Raw genomic sequence first — 21,686 nt, 5'->3', positions numbered from 1 at the left:
ACCATCTTGTTGTTTATCTTATGTTTATTGTATTTGTTTTTGCTACTCGTGGGGAAAGGTGGCAGTGACTTGGATTTAGCACCCCCAAATTCTAACACTACATTGTAGTGTGTGTTTGGTAGGAGACCTTTGCTGCTGTTTTACTGTTCTTAGGACTTTGTGATTTGGAAGTCACTGAGATACATTTATTTTTCAGGTTTTTATTTCAGGGCAGAAATGGAACTGTTTTATACACAGGAGACTTTAGACTGGCAGAAGGAGAAGCTTCCAGAATGGAGCTTCTACACTCTGGGGGCAGGTATCAGACCTTCTGTAATTTTTGGCCGTGCAGTTTGAATAAATGTGTGTGTGTGTGTGTGTGTGTGTGTGTGTGTGTGTGTGTGTGTGTGTGTGTGTGTGTGTGTGTGTGTGTGTCTCAGAGGACAGTTTGTGGAGTCAGTTCCCTTTCCTCCACATGGCCCTGGGGATCAGACTCAGGCTTCAGGCATGGCGATAAGTGACTTTACCTACCAAGTCATTTCTCTGCCCCAAAATTGTTGGTTTTTCCTTTTTTTTTTTTTTTTTTTTTGAGACAGGGTTTCTCTGTGTAGCCTTGGCTATACTGGAACTTGCTCTGTAGACCAGGCTGGTCTTGAACTCACAGAAATCCGTCTGCCTTTGCCTCCCAAGTGCTTGGATTACAAGTGTGTACCACTACCATCTGACTCAAAAATATGTATTTTATTATATTGACTGGAAATGGTTTTCCAGTGAAGTTGATGAACAAAAGATTTGGAAGTGGAATGTAACACCCTTGAAAATAACTGAGGTTCTACGTCATTTTATGCACAATTATGCCCCATGAAATAGCTAACACTATTTTTTTTCTTCATTTCAGAGTAAAAGACATCCAAAGTGTATATTTAGACACCACATTCTGTGACCCAAGGTTTTATCAAATTCCAAGTCGTGTATGTTTGCCTGGGGTGATGGTCTGCTGGGGTGATGGATCTGCTGGGGTGATGGGTCTGCCTGGGGTGATGGGTCTGCCTGGGGTGATGGGTCTGCCTGGGGTGATGGGTCTGCCTGGGGTGGTGAGCTGTGGGGTAGCTATCTGTCTTGTTGGAAGGGTGAGTGTAGGCTAATACAGCAGTTTTCCCTTTGGGCATGATTGCCTCTGAATGTTGAAGAAGAAAAAGGTTAGTGAGTTCCTTCAAAGTATCGATTTTTTTTTTTTTTTTCTGTCTAGGAGGAGTGCTTGAGGGGAATTTTGGAGCTGGTTCGGAGCTGGATCACTAGGAGCCCACACCACGTTGTATGGCTGAACTGTAAAGCAGCTTATGGCTATGAGTATTTGTTCACCAACCTGAGTGAGGAGCTGGGAGTCCAGGTACCCCTCAATTTCCCTGTGCCCCCTTTCCCTGCTCTGCCCTCCCCTACTCCCTTTCCTTCCCTCCCCCAAATAACTGAAGGCAGGGAGGGTGGGAGCAGCTTGTCAAACACAGCTGCAGAGAAGGCTGGGCCTCTCAGAAATCACCTCTTCTCTATAGGTGCATATCCTCACAAAAGGACAGTCACAGCTCAAAAAGATTCCCCTGGAGGCAAAGTATTTTTTTCCAAAGTGTGGGTTATAAAGTAAATATAGCAATCGTAAAAGTGAATTTGAACCCAGTGATATCTGGGTGTATTGCTTACAGTTAAGGTATTGACAGCGAACATTTACTTAGGTGGTTTTGGAAACACACATATATACATGTCTGTATCTGTATTTTTCCATGACTGTGTGCTGACCAGGTTGTTATGGAAATTGTATTTCCTGCTTTGAGTCATGGTCAACCACACATGAAGAACACTGACTTGGATCTAATCAATGGGTCAGTGTTGGGCTTGGTGGGATATTTCACTTGTCTGTTTTAGACGTTCTTTTCCAGTTGTTTGATTGATGCTGGACCCTCCGACTCAGGGCAGAAGAGCCTGGAGTATGTGTGGCGGCTGTTGAGCAAACCCCTCCCCCTCCAGGGCGTTGAAAAGTGTCTGGGACTTTTGTCCCTAAGAGAAGATGGAGTCAAAAAATTCACTGAACAAAATGAAGCATTGGGACCTCATGGACTTTTTAGTTGTGCCCTTTTAAATGTAGACCCACCAGCAGACAAACCTGTGCCCAGAACTTAACAGTGATCCACAGTTTACTTCAGCAATGTTAAAATTATGTAGTTTTGCTGGGGATCTGGCTCAGTGGCAGAGCACTCACCTTGCATGCACAAGGCCCTGGGTTCTATCCCCAGCACTGGGGAGCAAAAGATCTAGTTTTTCTGTATTGGAAATTATAAAATTCTAACCTTTACTCTCCCTATATGTCTGTCCCTCCTTTCCTATTCCTGTCTATTTCTGTAAGTCCTTCCAGCCAAATATCTTGATATAAAGTCATTAATTGTCCATTTTGAGAAAGATTTGCTTTTTATTTAAAAAAAAAAAAAAAAAGATTTATTTATCTACTATGTATACAGTGTTCTGTCTGCATGTATCTCTGCCCACCAGAAGAGGGAGCCAGATCTCATTACAGATGGTTGTGAGCCACCATGTGGTTGCTGGGAGTTGAACTCAGGACCTCTGGAAGAGCAGTCAGTGCTCTCAACTTATTCTTTTTTTTTTTTTTTTTTTTTTTTTTTTTTGTTTTTCTGAGTCAGGGTTTCTCTGTGTAGCTTTGGAGCCTGTCCTGAACTCGCTTTATAGCCCAGGCTGGCCTTGAACTTACAGAGATCCACCTGCCTCTGCCTCCCAAGTGCTGGCATTAAAAGGCCTGTGCTACCACCACCTGATGCTCTCAACTTCTGAACCATCTCTCTAGCCTGAGAAAGGTTTGCTTTTATCTGGGATCACTCGGCCTATGTGTTTGAGTTAAAATGGTCTTTTACACTAAAATCACAGTAGTGATAATATTCACACATGTCCACACACACTTATTTTATTACTTGTCTATTAAGTTCTTTTGCACATTTTGCCTCTATGATATATAAAGGTGACAGTTATTTGCCTCCCCTAAACTTGGGGTGTAATTTCAGGGGTGTGTGAAGAGAGGAAGCCTCTGCTCTGAGCCCTGGGAGAAGAAGCCAGGGGCAGGCAGGTTCAGGAGAGGCTTTTGACGGTGGCCCCAGAGTTTCCTTAAGTCTCTTTGCCAGTCTAGATCAGTTTACAAAGGGAAAATGGTGAGGTTTCCCACCAAGGTGCCTCCTGGGATGATCTGCAGCTACCTTTCCAGTCATTTCTGTATGCATTACTCCATACAGTTCACATCATCTCCTATTACTTCTTTCTTTCTTACCTTCTTTTATCTTTTTGGGGAGAACGGGTTGCGTGGCCCAGATTGGTCTGAAACTCTGTGGCCACGATGGCTTCCAACTCATGATCCTCCTGCCTCAGCCTTCTGAGTGCTGCAATAATAGATGTGTTACCATACCTGGCTTATATTTTCTCTGTGTGTCTGTGCAGATGCATGGGTGTACACAGCACCTATGCATGTAAGTGTATTGTTAAAGGCCAAAAGAGTGTGTGTGTGTGTGTGTGTGTGTGTGTGTGTGTGTGTATTGACTTGGAACTCAGTAGGTAGATTGGCTGGTAAGTGTGCCCCAGGGATCCACCACCCATCTGAGTGGGATCACGAGCACAGGCCACCAGATTTTTTGCATGGGTTCTGGGGATCCAACTTAGTTCCTATGCTTGCAAGGCAAAGTTTCCTGGCAGCTCCATCTCCCCAGTCACTTACCTTTCCTTCTGATCGGTCCTAAGTAAATCAGCTGTAAGCCGAACGGGACGCTCGATGAGGAAGCAGGTGTGCCTGTGTTCTTTTGTGCCCTGCCTTAATGGCAGCCGGCACAGAACTTGCACATTATTTCATTGTGTTTGTTAGTCCCACACCAACATGAGAGTTACAATTTTCATTTTGTTTCACGATCCTAACATCAGTTTAGGCACTAATATCATCTGCTTTGAAAGACCCAGAAGACAAGCTTTGAGTAAAGCTGACATAATTGGTTTTAATACTTTAAACTGTAGATGCACTAGTCAGTATGAACCAAGTGATTCTTGAAGGACAGTAATAATACAATCAGATGCAACCTATGGGATGAATCCTTTGCCTAGTGACATCCTGACAGGATATTACTAAACACGGCAGTCCAGAACAAGACTGCAAGAGAGAAGAGAAGATTGATCCACTAACTGGACATTGTCCCCTTGAATACACCCCAGAAGAGTGTATTCTTAGGACTGCATTTCAGACAGTGTGCTTCTATCTGCTCTTATGCACAGGTTCATGTGGACAAGATGGACATGTTTAGAAACATGCCTGATATCCTCCACCATCTCACCACGGACCGAAACACCCAGATCCATGCCTGCCGCCACCCAAAGGTACTGAGGGAACACCCGCCCTATTGTTTGTGGGACCTGAGAGATTGAGATCAAGAAGGCAGCCCAGAAATTCTTTTGAAGCTTTTCATGGTCCTGAGCTGTTAGCTGGAGGCTGTGAAGTTATCCATACCTATATTCCATGAGCGTGTACTTCATATTGAGTAACAGACACAGATTCTTAACATTCTTTACAAAGAATTGCTTCTTCTACATGGGAATGAAAATTTATTTCATGAAGTTAGTAATCTGTGCTAGTTGTAATTTAAGCAGATTATTAATTCTTTGAAAAATGCAAGCAATCTCTTTTGGTCATATTTAGCCTCTACTCCCAGATGCATCCACATCTCCCTACTCGTCTACCTGTGTGTTCTCTTATTTTTGTTCGCTTGTTTTAATAACCCATAGAGTTCAATTTGTGCTGCCCATATTTTCCTGGGGGTGGGGCCACCCACTGGAGCACAGTTGACCTGCCAGAAGCCACACCTGTAGCCGGAAGTTTTCCTGTGTCCCGCAGCTGCTTGATCCCCAATAAACACACAGAGGCTGATATTAATTACATACTGTTTGGTCTATGGCTCAGGCTTATTGCTAACTAGCTCTTAATCTTAAATTAACCCATTTCTATTCATCTATGTACTGCCACAGATCTCGTGGCTTTGCCTGTGTTCCATTATATCTTGTTCCCCCACCAGCCCCAGCATCTCCATCCTCCCACCTTCCCACCTTCCCACCTCCGACTCCATCTTTCTTCTTCCTGTATCTTTGCTTGGATTTCCCACCTGGCTATAACCTGTCTTGCCTTAGGCCAAGGCAGCTTCTTTATTAACCAATGGTAGCAACACATATTCACAGCATACAGAAAGACCATCCCACTGCACACATCCTTAAAGAAAACTGACTCTCCCTCTTCCAGAAGCTATCAGCTGTCCATAGCTTCTCTGGATGTTTGGGCTCAGGACACCTTCCCACTCTGTGTTTAAATGTTGACTGGCTCGATCTTGTGCAGAGAACCACAGTTGCAGCAAGTTCATGTGTGCAGCAGTTCTGCCATGTCTGGAAGACACTGTTTGGTTCCTGTCCCCCACAACCTCTGACTTTACAGTCTTTCTGTACCCACTTCCACGATGATCCCTGAGCTTCAGGGGTGGGGATGTGCTATAGATGTCTCATGTGGCTGAGCACTACTCACACACTTATTCTCTGCACTTTGACCAGTTGTGAGTTTTGTGTTAACCACTGTCCACTGCACAAAGAGACTTCTCTAATGAGGTCCAAGAGCTGCACTGGTCTATGGATAGAGAGAAACTAATGTGGAGGCCAGTTCGATACTATGTGCAGCTTATAATTTAAGCAAATATGTCCATAGTGTGTTGCTATTTGTTTCTGAGACTCAAAATGTGCGTATGCTTGTCAACTCTCTTTTTCTTTTACTCACTTAAATGTCTAGACATAACCTCCTTCCAGCTTGGAAGGAGTTACCATAGTGGTGTAAGCCCATGGAAAAACGTCTTTGCTGCTCACTGGCAATTTTTCTTTGTAATTCTACTGTGGACTCTTGAGTTACCAAATGCCAGGCTGCTGCTTTGAATTTGCGTTTGACATTATTTTTCCTTTGATAATATGTGTTTTTTATCCAACATTTTCCTACATGTATACAATTTTTTTGTTTTGTTTTGTTTTGTTTTGTTTTTGTTTCTATTTTTTTTTTTCGAGGCAGGGTTTCTCTGTTTAGTCCTTGATGTCCTGGAACTCACTTGTAGACCAGGCTGGCCTCAAACTCAGAGATCCATCTGCCTCTGCCTCTCGAGTGCTGGGATTAAAGGCATGTGCCACCGCCGCCGCCGCCGCCGCCGCCACCTTACAATGTATTTTTAGTTACATTTACTCTTGAATATCCTCTGCTCTTCTCCTACTCCCCTGATTTCCATTCTCTTCCCAGCTAGTGTTTTTGACATTTAATTAAGACGATTGAATTATTTACCTTCAAATACAGTTGTGTGCTTGATCATAGTTTTCCCCTAAAATGTGAACTGTCTCAGTATGGAACCCTCAGCAATATGCGTCTATATATGTAGAACACTTGTAGAACATAGTAAGTAGCATTACTCATCTGCCCAAACCCTTCAGAACAATACAGGAAAATACATTTTATTATCAACAACATGTGATGTTGTAATCTATTAGCCTTGTAAGAGAACAGCATATCAGAAGGGCTGGGGAGATGGCTCTGTGCTCCTTCAGAGGACCTGAGTTTGGTTCCCAGCTCACAACTGCCTGTAAATCCAACTCCAGGGATCTAATGCCCTCTTCTGGCTTCCTTGGACACCCCCCCCCCCCCCCCCAATACATATGCGTGTACACACACACACACACACACACACACACACACACACACACAAATCTTTTTTTTTTTTTTTCAATGAGAGCTGCACATTAGAAACTATTCCTGGTAAGAGGTAGGTTACATGTTCTAACTTGCATGAATTTATGTAATCATTCCTATCTACATATCTAGTGACTCTTGGGTGGCTAAAAGAATGTAGATAATGAACTGGGAGGTCTCACATTGTGGGTTGATTCAGGCTATTGTAGCATAGGCTAGGCTCAAACTTGGGATCCTCCTGATCCTCCTGCTTCTGTTTCCCAAGTCGTCATGTGCCACCTTACCTAGCCCACAGAGTAGATGGTTTTGATTTTCTTTATTGAGAGTCTTCACGGTAGACAGGGCCGGGCTGCTGTAGTCCAGGCTGGGTTCAAACTCATGATCTTCCAGCCATATGCCACCTCACTAAGCCTGAGAGTTCTCTTGACGCAAACCTGTTCTCCAGCATTTTGCTTCTCTGTCCTCGTATTGAGGATATTGAAGCACCCAGGCCAGGCATTGTGTAGACTATTTCTCAGTTTGGAATAGCCTGCTTCCTTCCTTATGTCTTCATTTCTTTCATGTCCAGAAACTCACCTGCAATTGCTTTTGAACACTAGTCTACAGGCAGCTTTGTTGAAGATACGGAACTAGAATCGAAAACAAATGTGGTTTTTTGGTTTGTTTGTTTTGTTTTCAGGCAGAAGAGTATTTTCAATGGAATAAATTACCCTGTGGGATTACTTCCAAAAATAAAACTGTGCTCCACACAATCAGCATCAAGCCATCCACCATGTGGTTCGGAGAGAGAACCAGAAAAACAAACGTGATAGTGAGGTGAGGGATCGATGCCCTGGGTCTTCAGAGGTGAAATGTTTATTGTAGTTTAAACTCAGATCAGCATGAGCCCAAGGAGAGGATGTCATAATTGTGGAAACTATCCTTTTCATTGAAACATTTAAAATGAAGGGATGTTTCTTCCAAACTATGGCAATATGTTAGCTGGTATATCCAGGGACTTCCTCTGTGAGCGGCAAGATGGCTGGACTCTGAGGCATCTGAGGGCTTTGCTGGGTATCACAAACTGGTATTGGAAAGAATGGAAGCACCTGGAACAGTAGAGCACCTCCACACTGACCCTAATACCTTAGCAACCCTCTTTGATTTGGGCTATTTAGAATGTCTGCAGCAGGTTTCCGTGTCTGAAGAAGTGACTCCTGCCATAAGAAGCGATTCCTCACAGCCACATGGCTTCCCACCCGAACAGGCTAAGTGGAAGGTCAACCCTGTGGCACCACTAAGTCTTGCTAAGTGTCCTTTGTGTTCTGCTTCCCCTTAGGACGGGAGAGAGCTCGTACAGAGCTTGTTTTTCTTTTCACTCCTCCTACAGTGAGGTAAGGATCCGTCAGCTCGCTCTTATCGCTGTCTGCAGCCTTTGTGGGTGATCACCATGGGGCAGGGTGCATGTGTGTGGGGTGTACATGCACATGTGCATATGTGGGGGAAGGGATGAGTGGAGGACAGAAGACAGCTTCAGGTGTCATCCGCAGGAAGTCCATCACACTCATCTGCATCAAGACCTCTCACTGGCTCGGAGCTCAACAATTAGGCTAGGTTGTCTGCCCAGTCACAGGGATCCTCCTATGTGCTTTCCCAGCACTGGAATGCAAGTGTATGCCACTATACCCAGCATTTTCACATGGTTCTGGGCATCAAACTCAGTTCCTCACACTTGCAAGGCAGGCACTTTAGGGGCAAGTGATCGTTTTTGTGTGCATGCCTCCCTAAAGGTATAAAGAAGTTGTTTGTGAAAAGTGCCCCAAGAGTAGATGTTCTTTAGGCTCGAGTAGCCATTTTCATGGTTACTAGAAATCCCCGAGGCTCTGTGTCCTCATTTGATCCTTTGAGTTAGAGTTAGATGCTGACGGCTCTGTGTCCTCGTCACCGTTTTGCAGAGGGGATGCAAGTCTTTGCATTGTCATTACCAACTTTGCCCTGCATTATTGGTGGAATTATTATGGCAGTGGACGTTTCCCAGGTACCAGGTCCTGGCCAGTGGGTCCTGGAGGCAGCATTTTATAGGTGCTGTCATGTTTATACTGTAAATGAAGAATCTGAGCCTTAGATTTACTGAGATCACAGCTTACCAAGATCTAGTAAGTGAGGTTTGCCTAGGTTGTAGAACTCTTAAGAGGAATTGCGACAGAATTCTTCTGTTTAGCATTCTGAACATGGTAAAAAAAAAAAATCAACATACTTGTGAAGGTTTCATATTAGGATTATTTAGAATCGTTAGGAAAGGAATTTGTGTGTGTGGTCTTTGAAGTCTCTCTCTCTCTCTCTCTCTCACACACACACACACACGCACACACACACTCGCATAAAGGGTCTTGCTTGGGCCTGGAACATTTCCTCCCGGTTTGTGTCTCAGTCAGAGTTCACACAGCTTGCACTGACTAGCAGCTTTGCTCAGGAAGCCCTCCTGTTTGAGTCTTGTATGCTCCTGGTCTGCATCCACCTATGTGGGAACAGCGTTCAGATACCTTAGCATCCAGTGTTTCAGACTTTATGGTAAGGGGCTCTTTCTCTGGGAGTAGAGAAATGTGCAGAGGTAGGAGTTCCTAAGTTGGCTGCTAGAAAAGTCTTGCAGGCCTTGGGCCATGAGTGGTCACTACTGGACCCAATCTTGCCCTGGACTCCTTAAGAACTCTTGTATCCAGGATTGACTGCACTGCTTAAGTCAGTGACTGCAACCTAAGATGTAAGAAGACTGAGTTTTGAGTCTTCCAAGGGTGGTTAACTACTGGGTGCTATTTGACTCCACAAGAACAGGCATTAGAACAAACCAAGTCATCTCCAAGATGCAGTTACCCTGGTAATGAATTATTTAGAAATTTAGACCTGGAAAGAGGTATAGTTACAAGACTTTGTTTTCTTGTGTCTATTATGGTCCATACTCAGCTGTATTCTAACTCATATGGAAGAGGGTTTGACAAATGTAGGCAACTGGTCTTGGACAAAGAAATGGATGTGGTGCATGCCTTTAATCCCAGCACTCAGGAAGCAGAGCCAGGCAGATCTCTGTGAGTTCGAGGCCAGCCTGGTCTACAGAGATCCAGGACAGGAACCAAAACTACATGGAGAAAAAGAAAAAGAAAGAGAGGGGGGGGGGAGGAAGGAAGGAAGGAAGGAAGGAAGGAAGGAAGGAAGGAAGGAAAAAAATAGATGTCCTATTGTAAAAACACCATCTTTAGATCCCATTATTCAGGAACTCAAGCTCTTTCTGTGGAGAAGAAACTGAACAAAGTTCAAATGTGCGAGTCCCAGACCCCACATCGCCCAGTGCAGGAGGGTCTATGGGATGAGGCCAAGGCACTGCATGTGTCTTTGGCTTGACAGATCCTCGGTGGTCCCCACATGCAGCCAGCACTGAAGCAGGGTCATCATAAGGAAGCTCTGTTGCCCTTTCCCATACTTCTCTCCTGACACCCTCAGTTTTTCTTTTATTAATATTTTATTTAGCGATGACATTTTCATACAAATATATCTTCATACTTGGTTCACATTTGCCCACCGTCCCCTCTCTTGTCCCTTCTCTCCTCACTCACTGGTCCCCTTCCTCTCCCAAACAACCCCCGTCTGTTCTCATTATAGATTGTTAAATCTAGTTCCCACAAATGAGAGGAAATAGTCTAGACTACCTTTTTCTCTCCTGATCCCCCCCCCCAACAGTTCCTGCTCTTCTGTCATGTATCTGCACATGTATCATGTATGTGTGATCTATAGAGGCTCCACATATGATACAAAAATGGGTTATTTGCCTGAGTTTGGCTTGTTTTGCCTAACACAATGATCTCTAGTTTTATCCATTTTCCTGCAAGTGACATAGATTGTTCCTTATGACTGGATAAAACTCCATTGTGTCTGTCTGTATGTCACCTCTTTATTCATTCACCCGTGGAGAGGCATCTAGACTGGTTCTGTGTATTAGGAACTGTGAATAGACTAACACCTCAATTCCCCATCACAGAGATAGTTGATGTACTTTATATTTCTTCTAGATTAAAGATTTTTTGAGCTACATCTGTCCGGCGAATGCATATCCAAATGTCATTCCAGTAGGCCTCACCGTGGATAAGGTCATGGACGTGTGAGTATTGCTATTGGCAGTTCTGGCTGGGAGATAGGGGAGTGCTGTGCTTGAAAACTTACAGATCAAGAACCTACCTTCCTTCCTTCCTTCCTTCCTTCCTTCCTTCCTTCCTTCCTTCCTTCCTTCCTCCTTCCTTCCTTCCTTCCTCCTTCCTTCCTTCCTTCCTCCCTCCTTCCTTCCTTCCTTCCTCCTTCCTTCCTTCCTTTCTTTCTTTCTTTCTTTCCTTTCTCTCTCTCTCTCTCTCTCTCTCTCTCTCTCTCTCTCTTCCTTCCTTCCTTCTTTCCTTTTCTTTTTTTTTTTTTTTTTTGTGGAGCTGAGGATCGAACCCCGGGCCTTGCGCTTGCTCAACCACTGAACTAAATCCCCAACCCCAAGAACCCATTTCTATTGTAACATTTAAAAATTAAAAAAAAAAAAAAGATTTATTATGTGTACTGTTCTGTGTATATGCTTGCACACCAGAAGAGGGCACCAGATCTCATTATAGATGGTTGTGAGCCACCATATGGTTGCTGGGAATTGAACTCAGGACCTCTGGAAGAACAGCCAGTGCTCTTAACCTCTGAGCCATCTTTCCAGCCCGTAACATTTTTTTTTTTTTTTTTTTTGAGCTTCCCCTGTATTTCCATTTCTTCCTGGCATTTCTAGTGAGCAGAATGTGCACTTTGTCAGTTTGTCCTAAGTGGAACAAAGTTCACCAATTACTTACAATGTGCATTTGGCCAGATCACTTCTGAACTAATCATAACTAACCAGCGAATCAACATATTAGGAATATGTTGTGGGATATTTGATCACATTGTGAACCCCAAGTTTGTATTAATTAAAATCAACCGGCCAGGCGGTGGTGGCGCACACTTGTAATCCCAGAACTTAGGAGGCAGAGGCAGGTGGATCTCTGTGAGTTCGAGGCCAGCCTGGTCTACAAAGCAAGTCCAGGACAGGCTCCAAAGCTACAGAGAAACCCTGTCTCGAAAAACCAAAAAAAAAAAAAAAAAAAAATCAACCTTGGTCAGGAGGCTGAGTTAGCAACTAGTTGACAGAAAGTAATCATAGAGAATAATAGGGTGTCTGTAAGAAGATAGATGCACAGGAAGCAGTAGGGGGGGACTTACTGTAGCTGGGTTTTTTTGGAGGAGTGGGAGGAAGTTCTTTCAGAGATGAAGGTAAAGAGAGGTCAGCTAGCTGCTACTCAACCTCTTCGAGCTAGCAGGTTTTCACCCCAGTCTTTGACTCTCAAGTCTTACTGATAAATAGGAGGATAGAGAGTTAATGAAAAGCTATATTTGGCAGCAGCTACATAGTCAGTACCTATAGGAACAGAATTCCCGTGAGGCTGTGGCCTGAGCAGCCAGGCTGCTGCCAGAGAAGTGTGGTGTCATACTTGCTGGCTAAAACAGAAGCCTCCGTGCCAGTGGAAAAATAAAAGGAATATACATTCATGCCTACATGTTGGGGTTCTCAGGGATCTAGAGAGAACTATGAAAAGCTCTTGGCAAAGAGCAATAGGCAGTCAGTCAAGGTATCTCTGGAATGAGTGAATGAAACTTGAGAGCAAGGCAGTGCCAGAGCTGTCATTTACTGTCACTTCTGTCTTCAAGACAGGGGTTGTCTGTGTGACAGCCCTGGCTGTCCTGGATCTCCCTCTGCAGACCAGGCTGTCCTGGATCTCCCTCTGCAGACCAGGCTGTCCTGGATCTCCCTCTGCAGACCAGGCTGTCCTGGATCTCCCTCTGCAGACCAGGCTGTCCTGGATCTCCCTCTGCAGACCAGGCTGTCCTGGATCTCCCTCTGCAGACCAGGCTGTCCTGGATCTCCCTCTGCAGACCAGGCTGTCCTGGAGCTCCCTCTGCAGACCAGGCTGTCCTGGATCTCCCTCTGCAGACCAGGCTGTCCTGGATCTCCCTCTGCAGACCAGGCTGTCCTGGATCTCCCTCTGCAGACCAGGCTGTCCTGGACCTCACTCTGCAGACCAGGCTGTCCTGGACCTCACTCTGCAGACCAGGCTGTCCTGGACCTCACTCTGCAGACCAGGCTGTCCTGGATCTCCCTCTGCAGACCAGGCTGTCCTGGCTCTCCCTCTGCAGACCAGGCTGTCCTGGATCTCCCTCTGCAGACCAGGCTGTCCTGGATCTCCCTCTGCAGACCAGGCTGTCCTGGATCTCCCTCTGCAGACCAGGCTGTCCTGGATCTCACTCTGCAGACCAGGCTGTCCTGGACCTCACTCTGCAGACCAGGTTGGTCTCAAACCCCCAGAGATCTGCCTGCCCCTGCCTCCTGAGTGCTGGGATTAAAGGTGTGCATCACCACTGCCCAGCTTTGTCTTTTATTTTTTAAATAGCATTTATTTTTGTGTGTGCATGCACGTGTATGTGAGTTACTGTTATTGTTCATGTGTATCAAGGTCATATGTGTACAAAAAGTTCTTTCTTTCAACAGGTGGGTCCAGGGGACTGAACTCATGTCCTGCTTAGTAGCAGTTGCCTTTACCCACTGAGTCATCTTGTCATCTCATTAATCAGCTCAGGCTGGCCTGAAATTTGTGATCCTCTTGCCCCACCTCTCACGTGCTATTATTACTGACAGACAAGCGCTACCACTCCTGGTATAACTTCTTTAAGTCCATTCTTTTTTTTTTTTTTTCCTTTTTTTTTTTTTTTTTTTTTTTGGTTTTTTGAGACAGGATTTTTCTGTGTAACAGTCCTGGCTGGAACTCACTTTGTAGACCAGGCTGGCCTGGAACTTACAGAGATTTGCCTGGCTCTGCCTCCCAAGTGCTGGGGATTAAATGGCTAAGTCCATTCATTCATTAAACATTTCTTTAGTGCCAACTCAACAGTTATATGGGGCAGATCCATGCTGACTGAGTTTTAGGGTTCTGTGGAAAGGCTGGTGTGTGGAGGCATACATGCACACAAGCTGCCAGGGCCATGAAGGAAATCAGCCTGGTGTTAGGGAATCTGCCTGAAACTGATGAGGACATATAACACTGAGCTTAGAGAGATAGATGGAAAACAGGCTCCAGGCTATGGAGAGAGCTATAGGTGGTGGATGAAATAGGTGCAGTTAAGAAACCCAAATCCACTCAGGGGAAAAAGGGAAGTTTATTCCAAACTGCCAAGACTGTCTCTTGGGAAAGCAGAGAACAAGACAGGGGCTGGGGTATTTCCAGGGTTTTAAAAAGAAGGGGTACCTGATCAGAGGGGAACCTATAAACTGGGGTGGAGGTCTTTGAAGTGTAGGGATTGAAGGTGCCTAGAAGCTTGATATGCTAGTAGGCATAAGTGTATGTTAATGGAAGAGCCGGAGGTCCCTTTTGCCAGAGATAAGGACAATGCTTCATTTAGCATGTAAAAGCTACTTTCTCAAGTCCCTGAGGGGATGTTAGCTTTTGTCTAAATGCCAGACTTTGGGAAAAGAGATTTCTTAGGACCAGACAGGTGGGAGGCACAGATTTCTAGTTGTCAGTGAGGGCAGTCACTGAAAAGGCAAAAATCACCAGGGAAGCATGAGGAATGATAGCCAGGCTGAGGCCAGGACTTCAGTAGCAAACTAAGGAAGAGCTGGAAAGAGAAAAGAGGTCTGATAGCAGGAGGGAAGTGGAAGTTACTGGTGGCCAATTCTTAAGACTGGTAAGCTGGAGAGATGGCTCAGTGGTTAAAAGCTCTCCAGAGGACCGGAGTTTGGTTCCCAGTACCCACATACAGAGGTGTACAGCTGGCTGTAACTTCAGCTCCAGGGGACCCAATGCCCTTTTCTGGCCTCCATGGAACCTATCCACCTCAAACATGCGATGGACACACGAATAGATACAGAAATAGAAACAAAAATTTTTAAAGTGACCTAGTGCAGAAACTGTGATGTCTCTGGTTAGCTTGGTAATGAAGTGATTTGTGTCTTACAGCAGTTTAGTAGACTTCTTAGAAGCCAGAAAGCATGGAAGTGTAAAGGAAGCAACATGCTAGCTAGCAAGGCAAGAGTTAAGAACTTGATCCTGATAGCTGATGTTGAAGACTGTCTTGTAGGTTTAAATGGGAATCTACTTAGAATCATTTGGATTGCTTGTTAAAATGTATATTCTCCTATCTTGCATTTCAATCGGGCAATATGTGGTAGGTAGGTGGGTGGGTGGAGAGTGACCCTCATTTGGCAAAGTTACCCAAAGAGAATGCCTGAAATGGCTCCAGAGAGAAGCAGTAACAGCAGATTCTGGAGGGATCACATGGGATGGAGCCAGAGACTATCAGACATGAGAGCAAAGGTGACAAATGGAAAGAAGTCTGACTGTAGTCAGGTTGGGAGCTTCATGGCTGCACTATCTGCTGTGTTGGCTCTAATCCTCAAGGCTTCTAGCAACCAGGAGAGTAGGGAGTGTAGCCCTCAGGAGGGTGGACCCCTCCTTCAGATCTTATTTGTGTGTACTAGCTTTCAGCCTGTGGCTCTGGAATCAGATCAGATTTGTAGGATTCTTGCGAGAGGTAAGTGAGTGCCATTAATTAGGGAAGAAGCACCTCCCCTGTACTCTCTGGATGCTAGATGGTGTCAATGGGTTACTTAATCCTGTCTTGGGATAGCATCTGGTCATGCTCTTAGCGTTCAAAGAGCAAAGATTCAAGTTTGGCTTTCATCTGCTAAGGCAGTTCCCTCTGATCAGTATCTACTACGTGTCTGTAAGTGCTTCTATTGGCCACTTTATTAAGTTGCAGGATCTTTATTAAGTATTTCCCCCTTCTCCCACAAATGCTCACATGATCTCCCTATGGTTTTGTTCTAATCTCTGTAAGTGATGTTTATGCTTCAGCAGCTTCCCCAGAAGGAAAAGTCAAATATTCTGATTTATGTCAGTTTAAAGCCTCTGTGCCGATCTTCCCAAAGTGCTGAACCAAAATACAAACCACTTGGAAAATTGAAGAGAACCAGAACAGTCCATCTAGACTCAGGTAAGAATGGTTCTGGTCTTCCCAGAATATGCCCCGTGACTGGTGTGGGCTGTGTTGTCACCCTGGAATGTTTTTGATAGGACTTTAGCAGATGCTGAAGAGACTTGGTCGCCTTTGGTTCTGAGCAGACCAAGCAGGGATGTTATACAAAGAGTGCTTCTCCATTCACTCCTACCTTCTTATATTGCTATTTTGTTTTGTAGTTAAGAACACAGGTAAGTTCTGACTAGAAATGAGAACTTCAGATTCTGAGCAAAGCCTTGTTGGCTGATAGCAGCCACACTTGGTGGTAACAACTTCAGATTTCCATCTCTCGGTGGAGTGCCATAAGTGAATCCTTACTGGAGATGGATGCTATTTATTGAACGCTTATATAGGGCAAGTCTTAGGCTCTATCTTCTACACATATTACAGCTAAACCTATAAACAAACTTACAAGTGATGTCAGTCTGACTTTACCAAAGAGAACCCTGGAATTTAGACAATTTAACCATTTAGAAAATCCCCCAAAGTCTAGCAGGAAATGATGGGGCCAGGATTTGAACCCAGGCCTGTTTTCCATTTTAATGTCGATATTTCTACTCATTTAGAATCTAATTTTAAATTACTTCTGAGATTTTATTTTTAATGTATATGAACTTTGCTCCCATGTATATCTGTGCATGTGTACCTGGTGCCCTCAAATGTCAGAAGGCACTGGCCTTGGAACTAGAGTTAAGGATGGTGTATTGTATAAGCAATATCTATTTCAGTCCATGCACTGGTTTTATTGAGTGGGTTTTAAAATGTGATCATGACTTTCCTTTCTTTTCCTTTCTCTAGCCCCTCCCATATTCCCCGAGTTGATAACCTCTTTTATTATTACACATATACACATGGACATGACGTATACGCACAGACATACAGAAGTACAACTTGTTTTTGTTGTATGTATGGTTTCAGGGCTGACAATTTTGCACTGGATGACTAGTAAGTGGGCTCATCCATGGAGAGGCTAATTCTCCTCCCAGCAGTCATTAGTTGCCTGTAGTTCTGTCTAGGGTTGGAACTCTGGAAAATTTCCCCCTTCCATATTAACATGTTGATTGATATTGTCAATGTTCCTATCTTGTTTATACAGATATTCCTAGGAGAGACTTTCTCAGCAGACTTCTATTTTGGCTCATTTACAGTCTTTCTGTCCCCTCTCCGCCAATATTATATTGCCTGAGCCATAGATGCAGAAGCTATGGTGTAGATGTATCGGTTGGGGCTGTGCTCCTCATGGTCCGTTGATGTCTGCATTGTGTTCAGTTGTGGTTTTCTGCGATGGCATCCTTTACTGTGAAGAGAGGCTTATCTGATGAGGGGTTGGAGACACATTTATCAGGAAAGGTGGCTCATGCACAAAGAAGGCTCAAGGGCAGAGCGTGTAGAACTAGACTTGGTTTACAGATCATTTTCTACAAGTTTGCTGACCAGGCCTTCATATCCCTTAGTCCTTAAAATGTTCCATGGATTGTCCACACACAGGAAGTATTAAATCAGTATCCATGTTAGTTGGCTCACAACTGCCTGTAACTCCAGCTCCAGGAATCTAACACTGCTAGCCTTCTCAGGCACTTCATTCGTGGGCACGTACTCACACACAGATACACACATAGATCTAATTGAAAACAAAATCCTTTAAGAGAGGAAAAAAAAAAAAAAAGGTCACCCTGTGAGTCTAGTGGTCACTCAGATTTGAGAAGTACTGACCTATATTCTTGACAGATAGCAGCCTTTTAATTTCTCTTTGCAGACTGGCACCTGTGTTTTATACAATTCCAAGATTTAAAACAGGTAAATACTACAGCTCCAACTTTCACTGAAGTGAAGTGTTCTCTCCCTTGTTCCATACATGCCTGTTTTGCTTGTTTCAGAGGAGGAAGATGATCTCTTCGATGACCCTCTACCAACACCATTAAGGCACAAAATTCCGTACCAGCTAACTCTTCACCCTGAGGTATTTTCAATGAAGGCACTGCCACAAGACCAGTCTGAACTGAGACAGAGGCATGGATGCTACAAAGCAGATAGTGTGCAGAATGTTTCTCTGGCCAACTTTGTAGACTGTGAAGAATCTAACAGTGACAGTGAAGAAGAGCTGGAAACCCTACCTTCACTGCAGGGAGGTCCGGGCCCTGCGACACTTCCCCAGCAAAATGCTGATGCAGACACACCACAGTGGGAAGTATTCTTCAAAAGAAAAGATGACGTCACAGATGAGTGTTTGGAAAACTTACCTTCCTCTATAGAGACGGGGGGATCTCAGTCACCAAAGCTTTTCAGTGACTCACCAAAGCTTTTCAGTGACTCTGATGGAGAATCCACTCACATCTCTTCCCAGAATTCATCTCAGTCAACACACATAACAGATCAAGGAAGTCAAGGCTGGGACAGCCAGTGTGATACTGTGTTGTTATCTTCCCAAGAAAGAAGTGGTGGGGATAGTACATCTGTGAACAAGGATGCCTACAGACCAAAAAGCAAAGAGAATATTTCTGCCTCTCAAATGGAACAGAATGCACTTTGTTCACAGGATACTTACTGTGGTTTGAAAAGCAGAGATGAAGAAGTAAATGGAGATCCTCACACTGGAGAACCAGACACTGTGAGTGGCAAGAAATCCCCACCTGAGGAGAAAACATTACTAACAAGCACACATGCAGATTCGCAGAGCTCCTCTGATTTTGAAATCCCCTCAACTCCAGAGGCTGAGCTTCCTAAACCAGAGCATTTACAGTATTTATATGGAAAATTGGCAACAGGTCAGAGTATAGTTGTTGAAAAAAGGAAATGATCACTCTTAGACATGTAATAATTAAAACCCTCATTCTAGCAAGAACGTGCAATCTTTTGTCGTTGCAAAACAGTGTCATACACAAATATTCTGGGCAACATCCACAGCTGTGGAGATATATATATATATGGTTTGCAGGTTAGACACACCAGTTAGAGCAACCCCTAAAACTACACAAGGTGATAGATACATCAGTGTAACAGCAGAGCAAAAGGAATGCTAAAGCATGCTCCAATGACCTAAAAGAGAAATGGTCAAAACCAGTGTTGCGTGAGATGATAGAGCTAAATCTGAACATATTAATAATCACATCAAATGCAAATGATGTAAAGACATTCATAAAGAGACTCAGGGAAAAACATAACTCAACTGTGTCCTGTTTACAGAAAATGCAATTCAAGTGATAGGAAGTTGAAGTAAAAGGACAATGTAAATATGTTAAGAAAGCCAGAGAGGCTATAGTAAGAGCAGATACTATCCTGGACAAAGTGTGTAACTCAACGAGAAGATGGAATGGTAGAGGTTTTGCCTAGCATGTATGAAGCCCTAGGTTCAATCCCCAGTTGCTGAACTCCACAAGAGAGACCAGATAATACTAAAATTTTAACATGCTTCTCTTAGAGAAACAGTATATAGACAGAAAATCAGTAAGACAAAAACTGACCACCACCAGGCAACTGGATTTGATAAACAAGAGTATTTTACTTCACAGCAGAATACAGCTCTTCAAGTAAAAGCAGCCCATCCCACCAATTCCACTGTATCCTGAATCATGACAAGCAGTCTAGAAGGACAATGGTGGCTCTATTAAAGTAAATGGATAGCACTGGGAAACGGACCTGGGGCAGGGCTGGAGAGATGGCTCAGCAGTTTAAAGCACTTGCTGTTTTTTGTAGAGGACCCAGGCTTAATTTCTAACACCTACATGGTGGCTCATTACTGTCTGTAACTCCATTCTGGGGGATCCAGGCACACATGTGGTGCGTATACATACAGGCAGGCTAAACAGACATAAAACAAAAATCTCAAAAACCACCAGGGGGCTAGGCAAGGCTGTGTTCTAACTACTCTGGAGGCTGAGATAGGAAGGACTTGAGTTGGAGGTCAAGCCTGGGCAACTTAGCAAGAACTTGTTTCAATAAGTAAAAATTTCGCCAATATAATGATAAATTGAAACTACAACAATTAGAATGTAAAAGAAAATACTTAGAATGGTTAACTGTCAATTGTTAAACTGCCTTAAAGTACAATGCTTTTGTATTGATGTGTATGGATTTAATAAAGCTTTATAAACATCTTCATAAGCACTTTACTATGCTGACATTTTATACATCAAGGAAAAAGATGTAGACATACCACTTAAAATAAGTTTAAATAAAGTCTCACAATGTGCAGATTAAACTGAATGTCACAGATCATCACTGTGCTACATGGCAATTAGATCAGGAATTACTGGACCCAACCTATTGCGTGATATGACTTAGAATACAAGTATATATAACTATGCGTTTGTATACATACTAATACTCTCAAGACTTAATTTTTATTTTGTTTTTGAACTGAGCCATAGTCTCCACCCAAGACTTTCGCCCCCCCTCCCTCCCCTGCTGAGCTGAGGACCAAACCCAGGGCCTTGCACTTGCTAGGCAAGCGCTCTACCACTGAGCTAAATCCCCAACCCAAGACTTTAGTTTTAATAGGATATTTCATGATCCAAGGCAAGCATTCAAAACATGCCTGCACATTGTTCTGAACATATTGCTAACATTTTATAACTGTAATGTTCACATTTTAAGTCTTAAGCCTGGCATGAATATTGGCTAAAGTAAGTTAGAGAGCTAAGAACAATAGAGTAGATTTAGATTAATCTACCTGATCAGTGTATGTTCTGTATTCAGAACAACAACAGGAACTATCTATATATGGCATTTATTCTGTGATAAAACCACTTTATAAAGCTTTAATCCATGAAGCCACACTCTGAGGTAGGCATGAGACTAAGGCACACAGATTTGTTCACACAGCTAGTAAGCGGCAAAGCCAGGACTCAAACACAAGCATGGCTTCTGGAGTCCATGCTTTTGAGCACTATGGTCTATGATAAAACCTCATTATAAACAGCAGAGAAGCAAGCAGGATGAATTGTAATGGTTATGTCATTTTTCAAAGGTTATAAATTACAAAAGGTTAAGGAGTTTCAAAATGCCAAGATACATCAAGAACCCTAGTGGCTAGCCACACTACCTTTAGAGAAGAGTCACATATACAAAAATGAATGTATATACATTATCATAGTTAGCTTCAGCCGTGAACTTGACAAACCTAGGGTCACCTAGGAAGAGAGAACCTCAACTGAGGAACTGTCTCCATTAAATTGGCCTATAGCATGTCTGTGGAGGATTTTCTTAATTGATAAGTGATATAGGAGAGCCTATTCCACTGTGGGCAGTAGCATCCCTAGGCAGATATGCCTGGGCTGTGTAAGAAAGCTGGCTGAGTATGAGCCTGGGAGCCAGCCAGTTAGCAGTGTTCTTCCATGGTTCCAGCCTCTGTTCCTGCTAAAGTTCCTGTCAGGACTATCCTCAGCGACACAGCAAATTCAAGGCTAGCCTGAGCTGCACAACACCGTACCTCAAGACTTATTCCCACCCCACAAAATCTTAAGGACCCATTAACTTTCTATTTGTAAGGACAAAGCATCATCTTTCCCCATTTGCCCTCTCTTCTTTTAACCCGAATAGTAAATAAGACCAAATATCTAGACAATCAAAACACTCTTTTTTTTTTTTTTTTTTAAATCTCGTCTTTAAACCTGAGAATAGGCCGGGCAGTGGTGGCGCACGCCTGTAATCCCAGCACTTGGGAGGCAGAGGTAGGTGGATCTCTGTGAGTTCGAGGCCAGCCTAGGCTACAGAGCTAGTCCAGGACAGGCTCCAAAGCTACAGAGAAACCCTGTCTCGAAAAACCAAACCAAACCAAACCAAAAAAACACCAAAAAAAAAAAAAAAAAAAAAAAACAAA

The 21,686-nt window shown here is 43.8% G+C and overlaps 1 protein-coding gene across 3 annotated transcripts in view; it reads left to right on the top strand.

Annotated features, from left to right (window-relative positions):
* The window catches only part of Dclre1c (DNA cross-link repair 1C), a 31,992-nt gene extending 12,437 nt beyond the window's left edge, over nt 1-19,555 (top strand). Inside the window, exons 6-15 of one of the 3 annotated variants that reach the window (XM_036188654.1) lie at nt 197-298; nt 878-950; nt 1,229-1,369; nt 4,288-4,389; nt 7,452-7,588; nt 8,091-8,145; nt 10,813-10,901; nt 15,750-15,844; nt 17,625-17,665; nt 17,746-17,851. In XM_036188654.1, coding sequence (XP_036044547.1) covers nt 197-298; nt 878-950; nt 1,229-1,369; nt 4,288-4,389; nt 7,452-7,588; nt 8,091-8,145; nt 10,813-10,901; nt 15,750-15,844; nt 17,625-17,665; nt 17,746-17,790 — 880 coding nt within the window. In that variant the 3' untranslated portion in view covers nt 17,791-17,851. Of the gene's footprint in view, nt 1-196; nt 299-877; nt 951-1,228; nt 1,370-4,287; nt 4,390-7,451; nt 7,589-8,090; nt 8,146-10,812; nt 10,902-15,749; nt 15,845-17,624 lie in introns of all 3 variants that reach the window. The other 2 variants (XM_036188652.1, XM_036188653.1) reach the window with 2 other exon arrangements.
* The last annotated feature ends 2,131 nt before the right edge of the window (nt 19,556-21,686 follow it).

The sequence above is a fragment of the Onychomys torridus genome, chromosome 5 (assembly GCF_903995425.1).
Source record: "Onychomys torridus chromosome 5, mOncTor1.1, whole genome shotgun sequence".
NCBI classification, from domain to species: Eukaryota; Metazoa; Chordata; class Mammalia; order Rodentia; family Cricetidae; genus Onychomys; species Onychomys torridus.
This window is presented reverse-complemented; position numbering and strand designations above follow the sequence as displayed.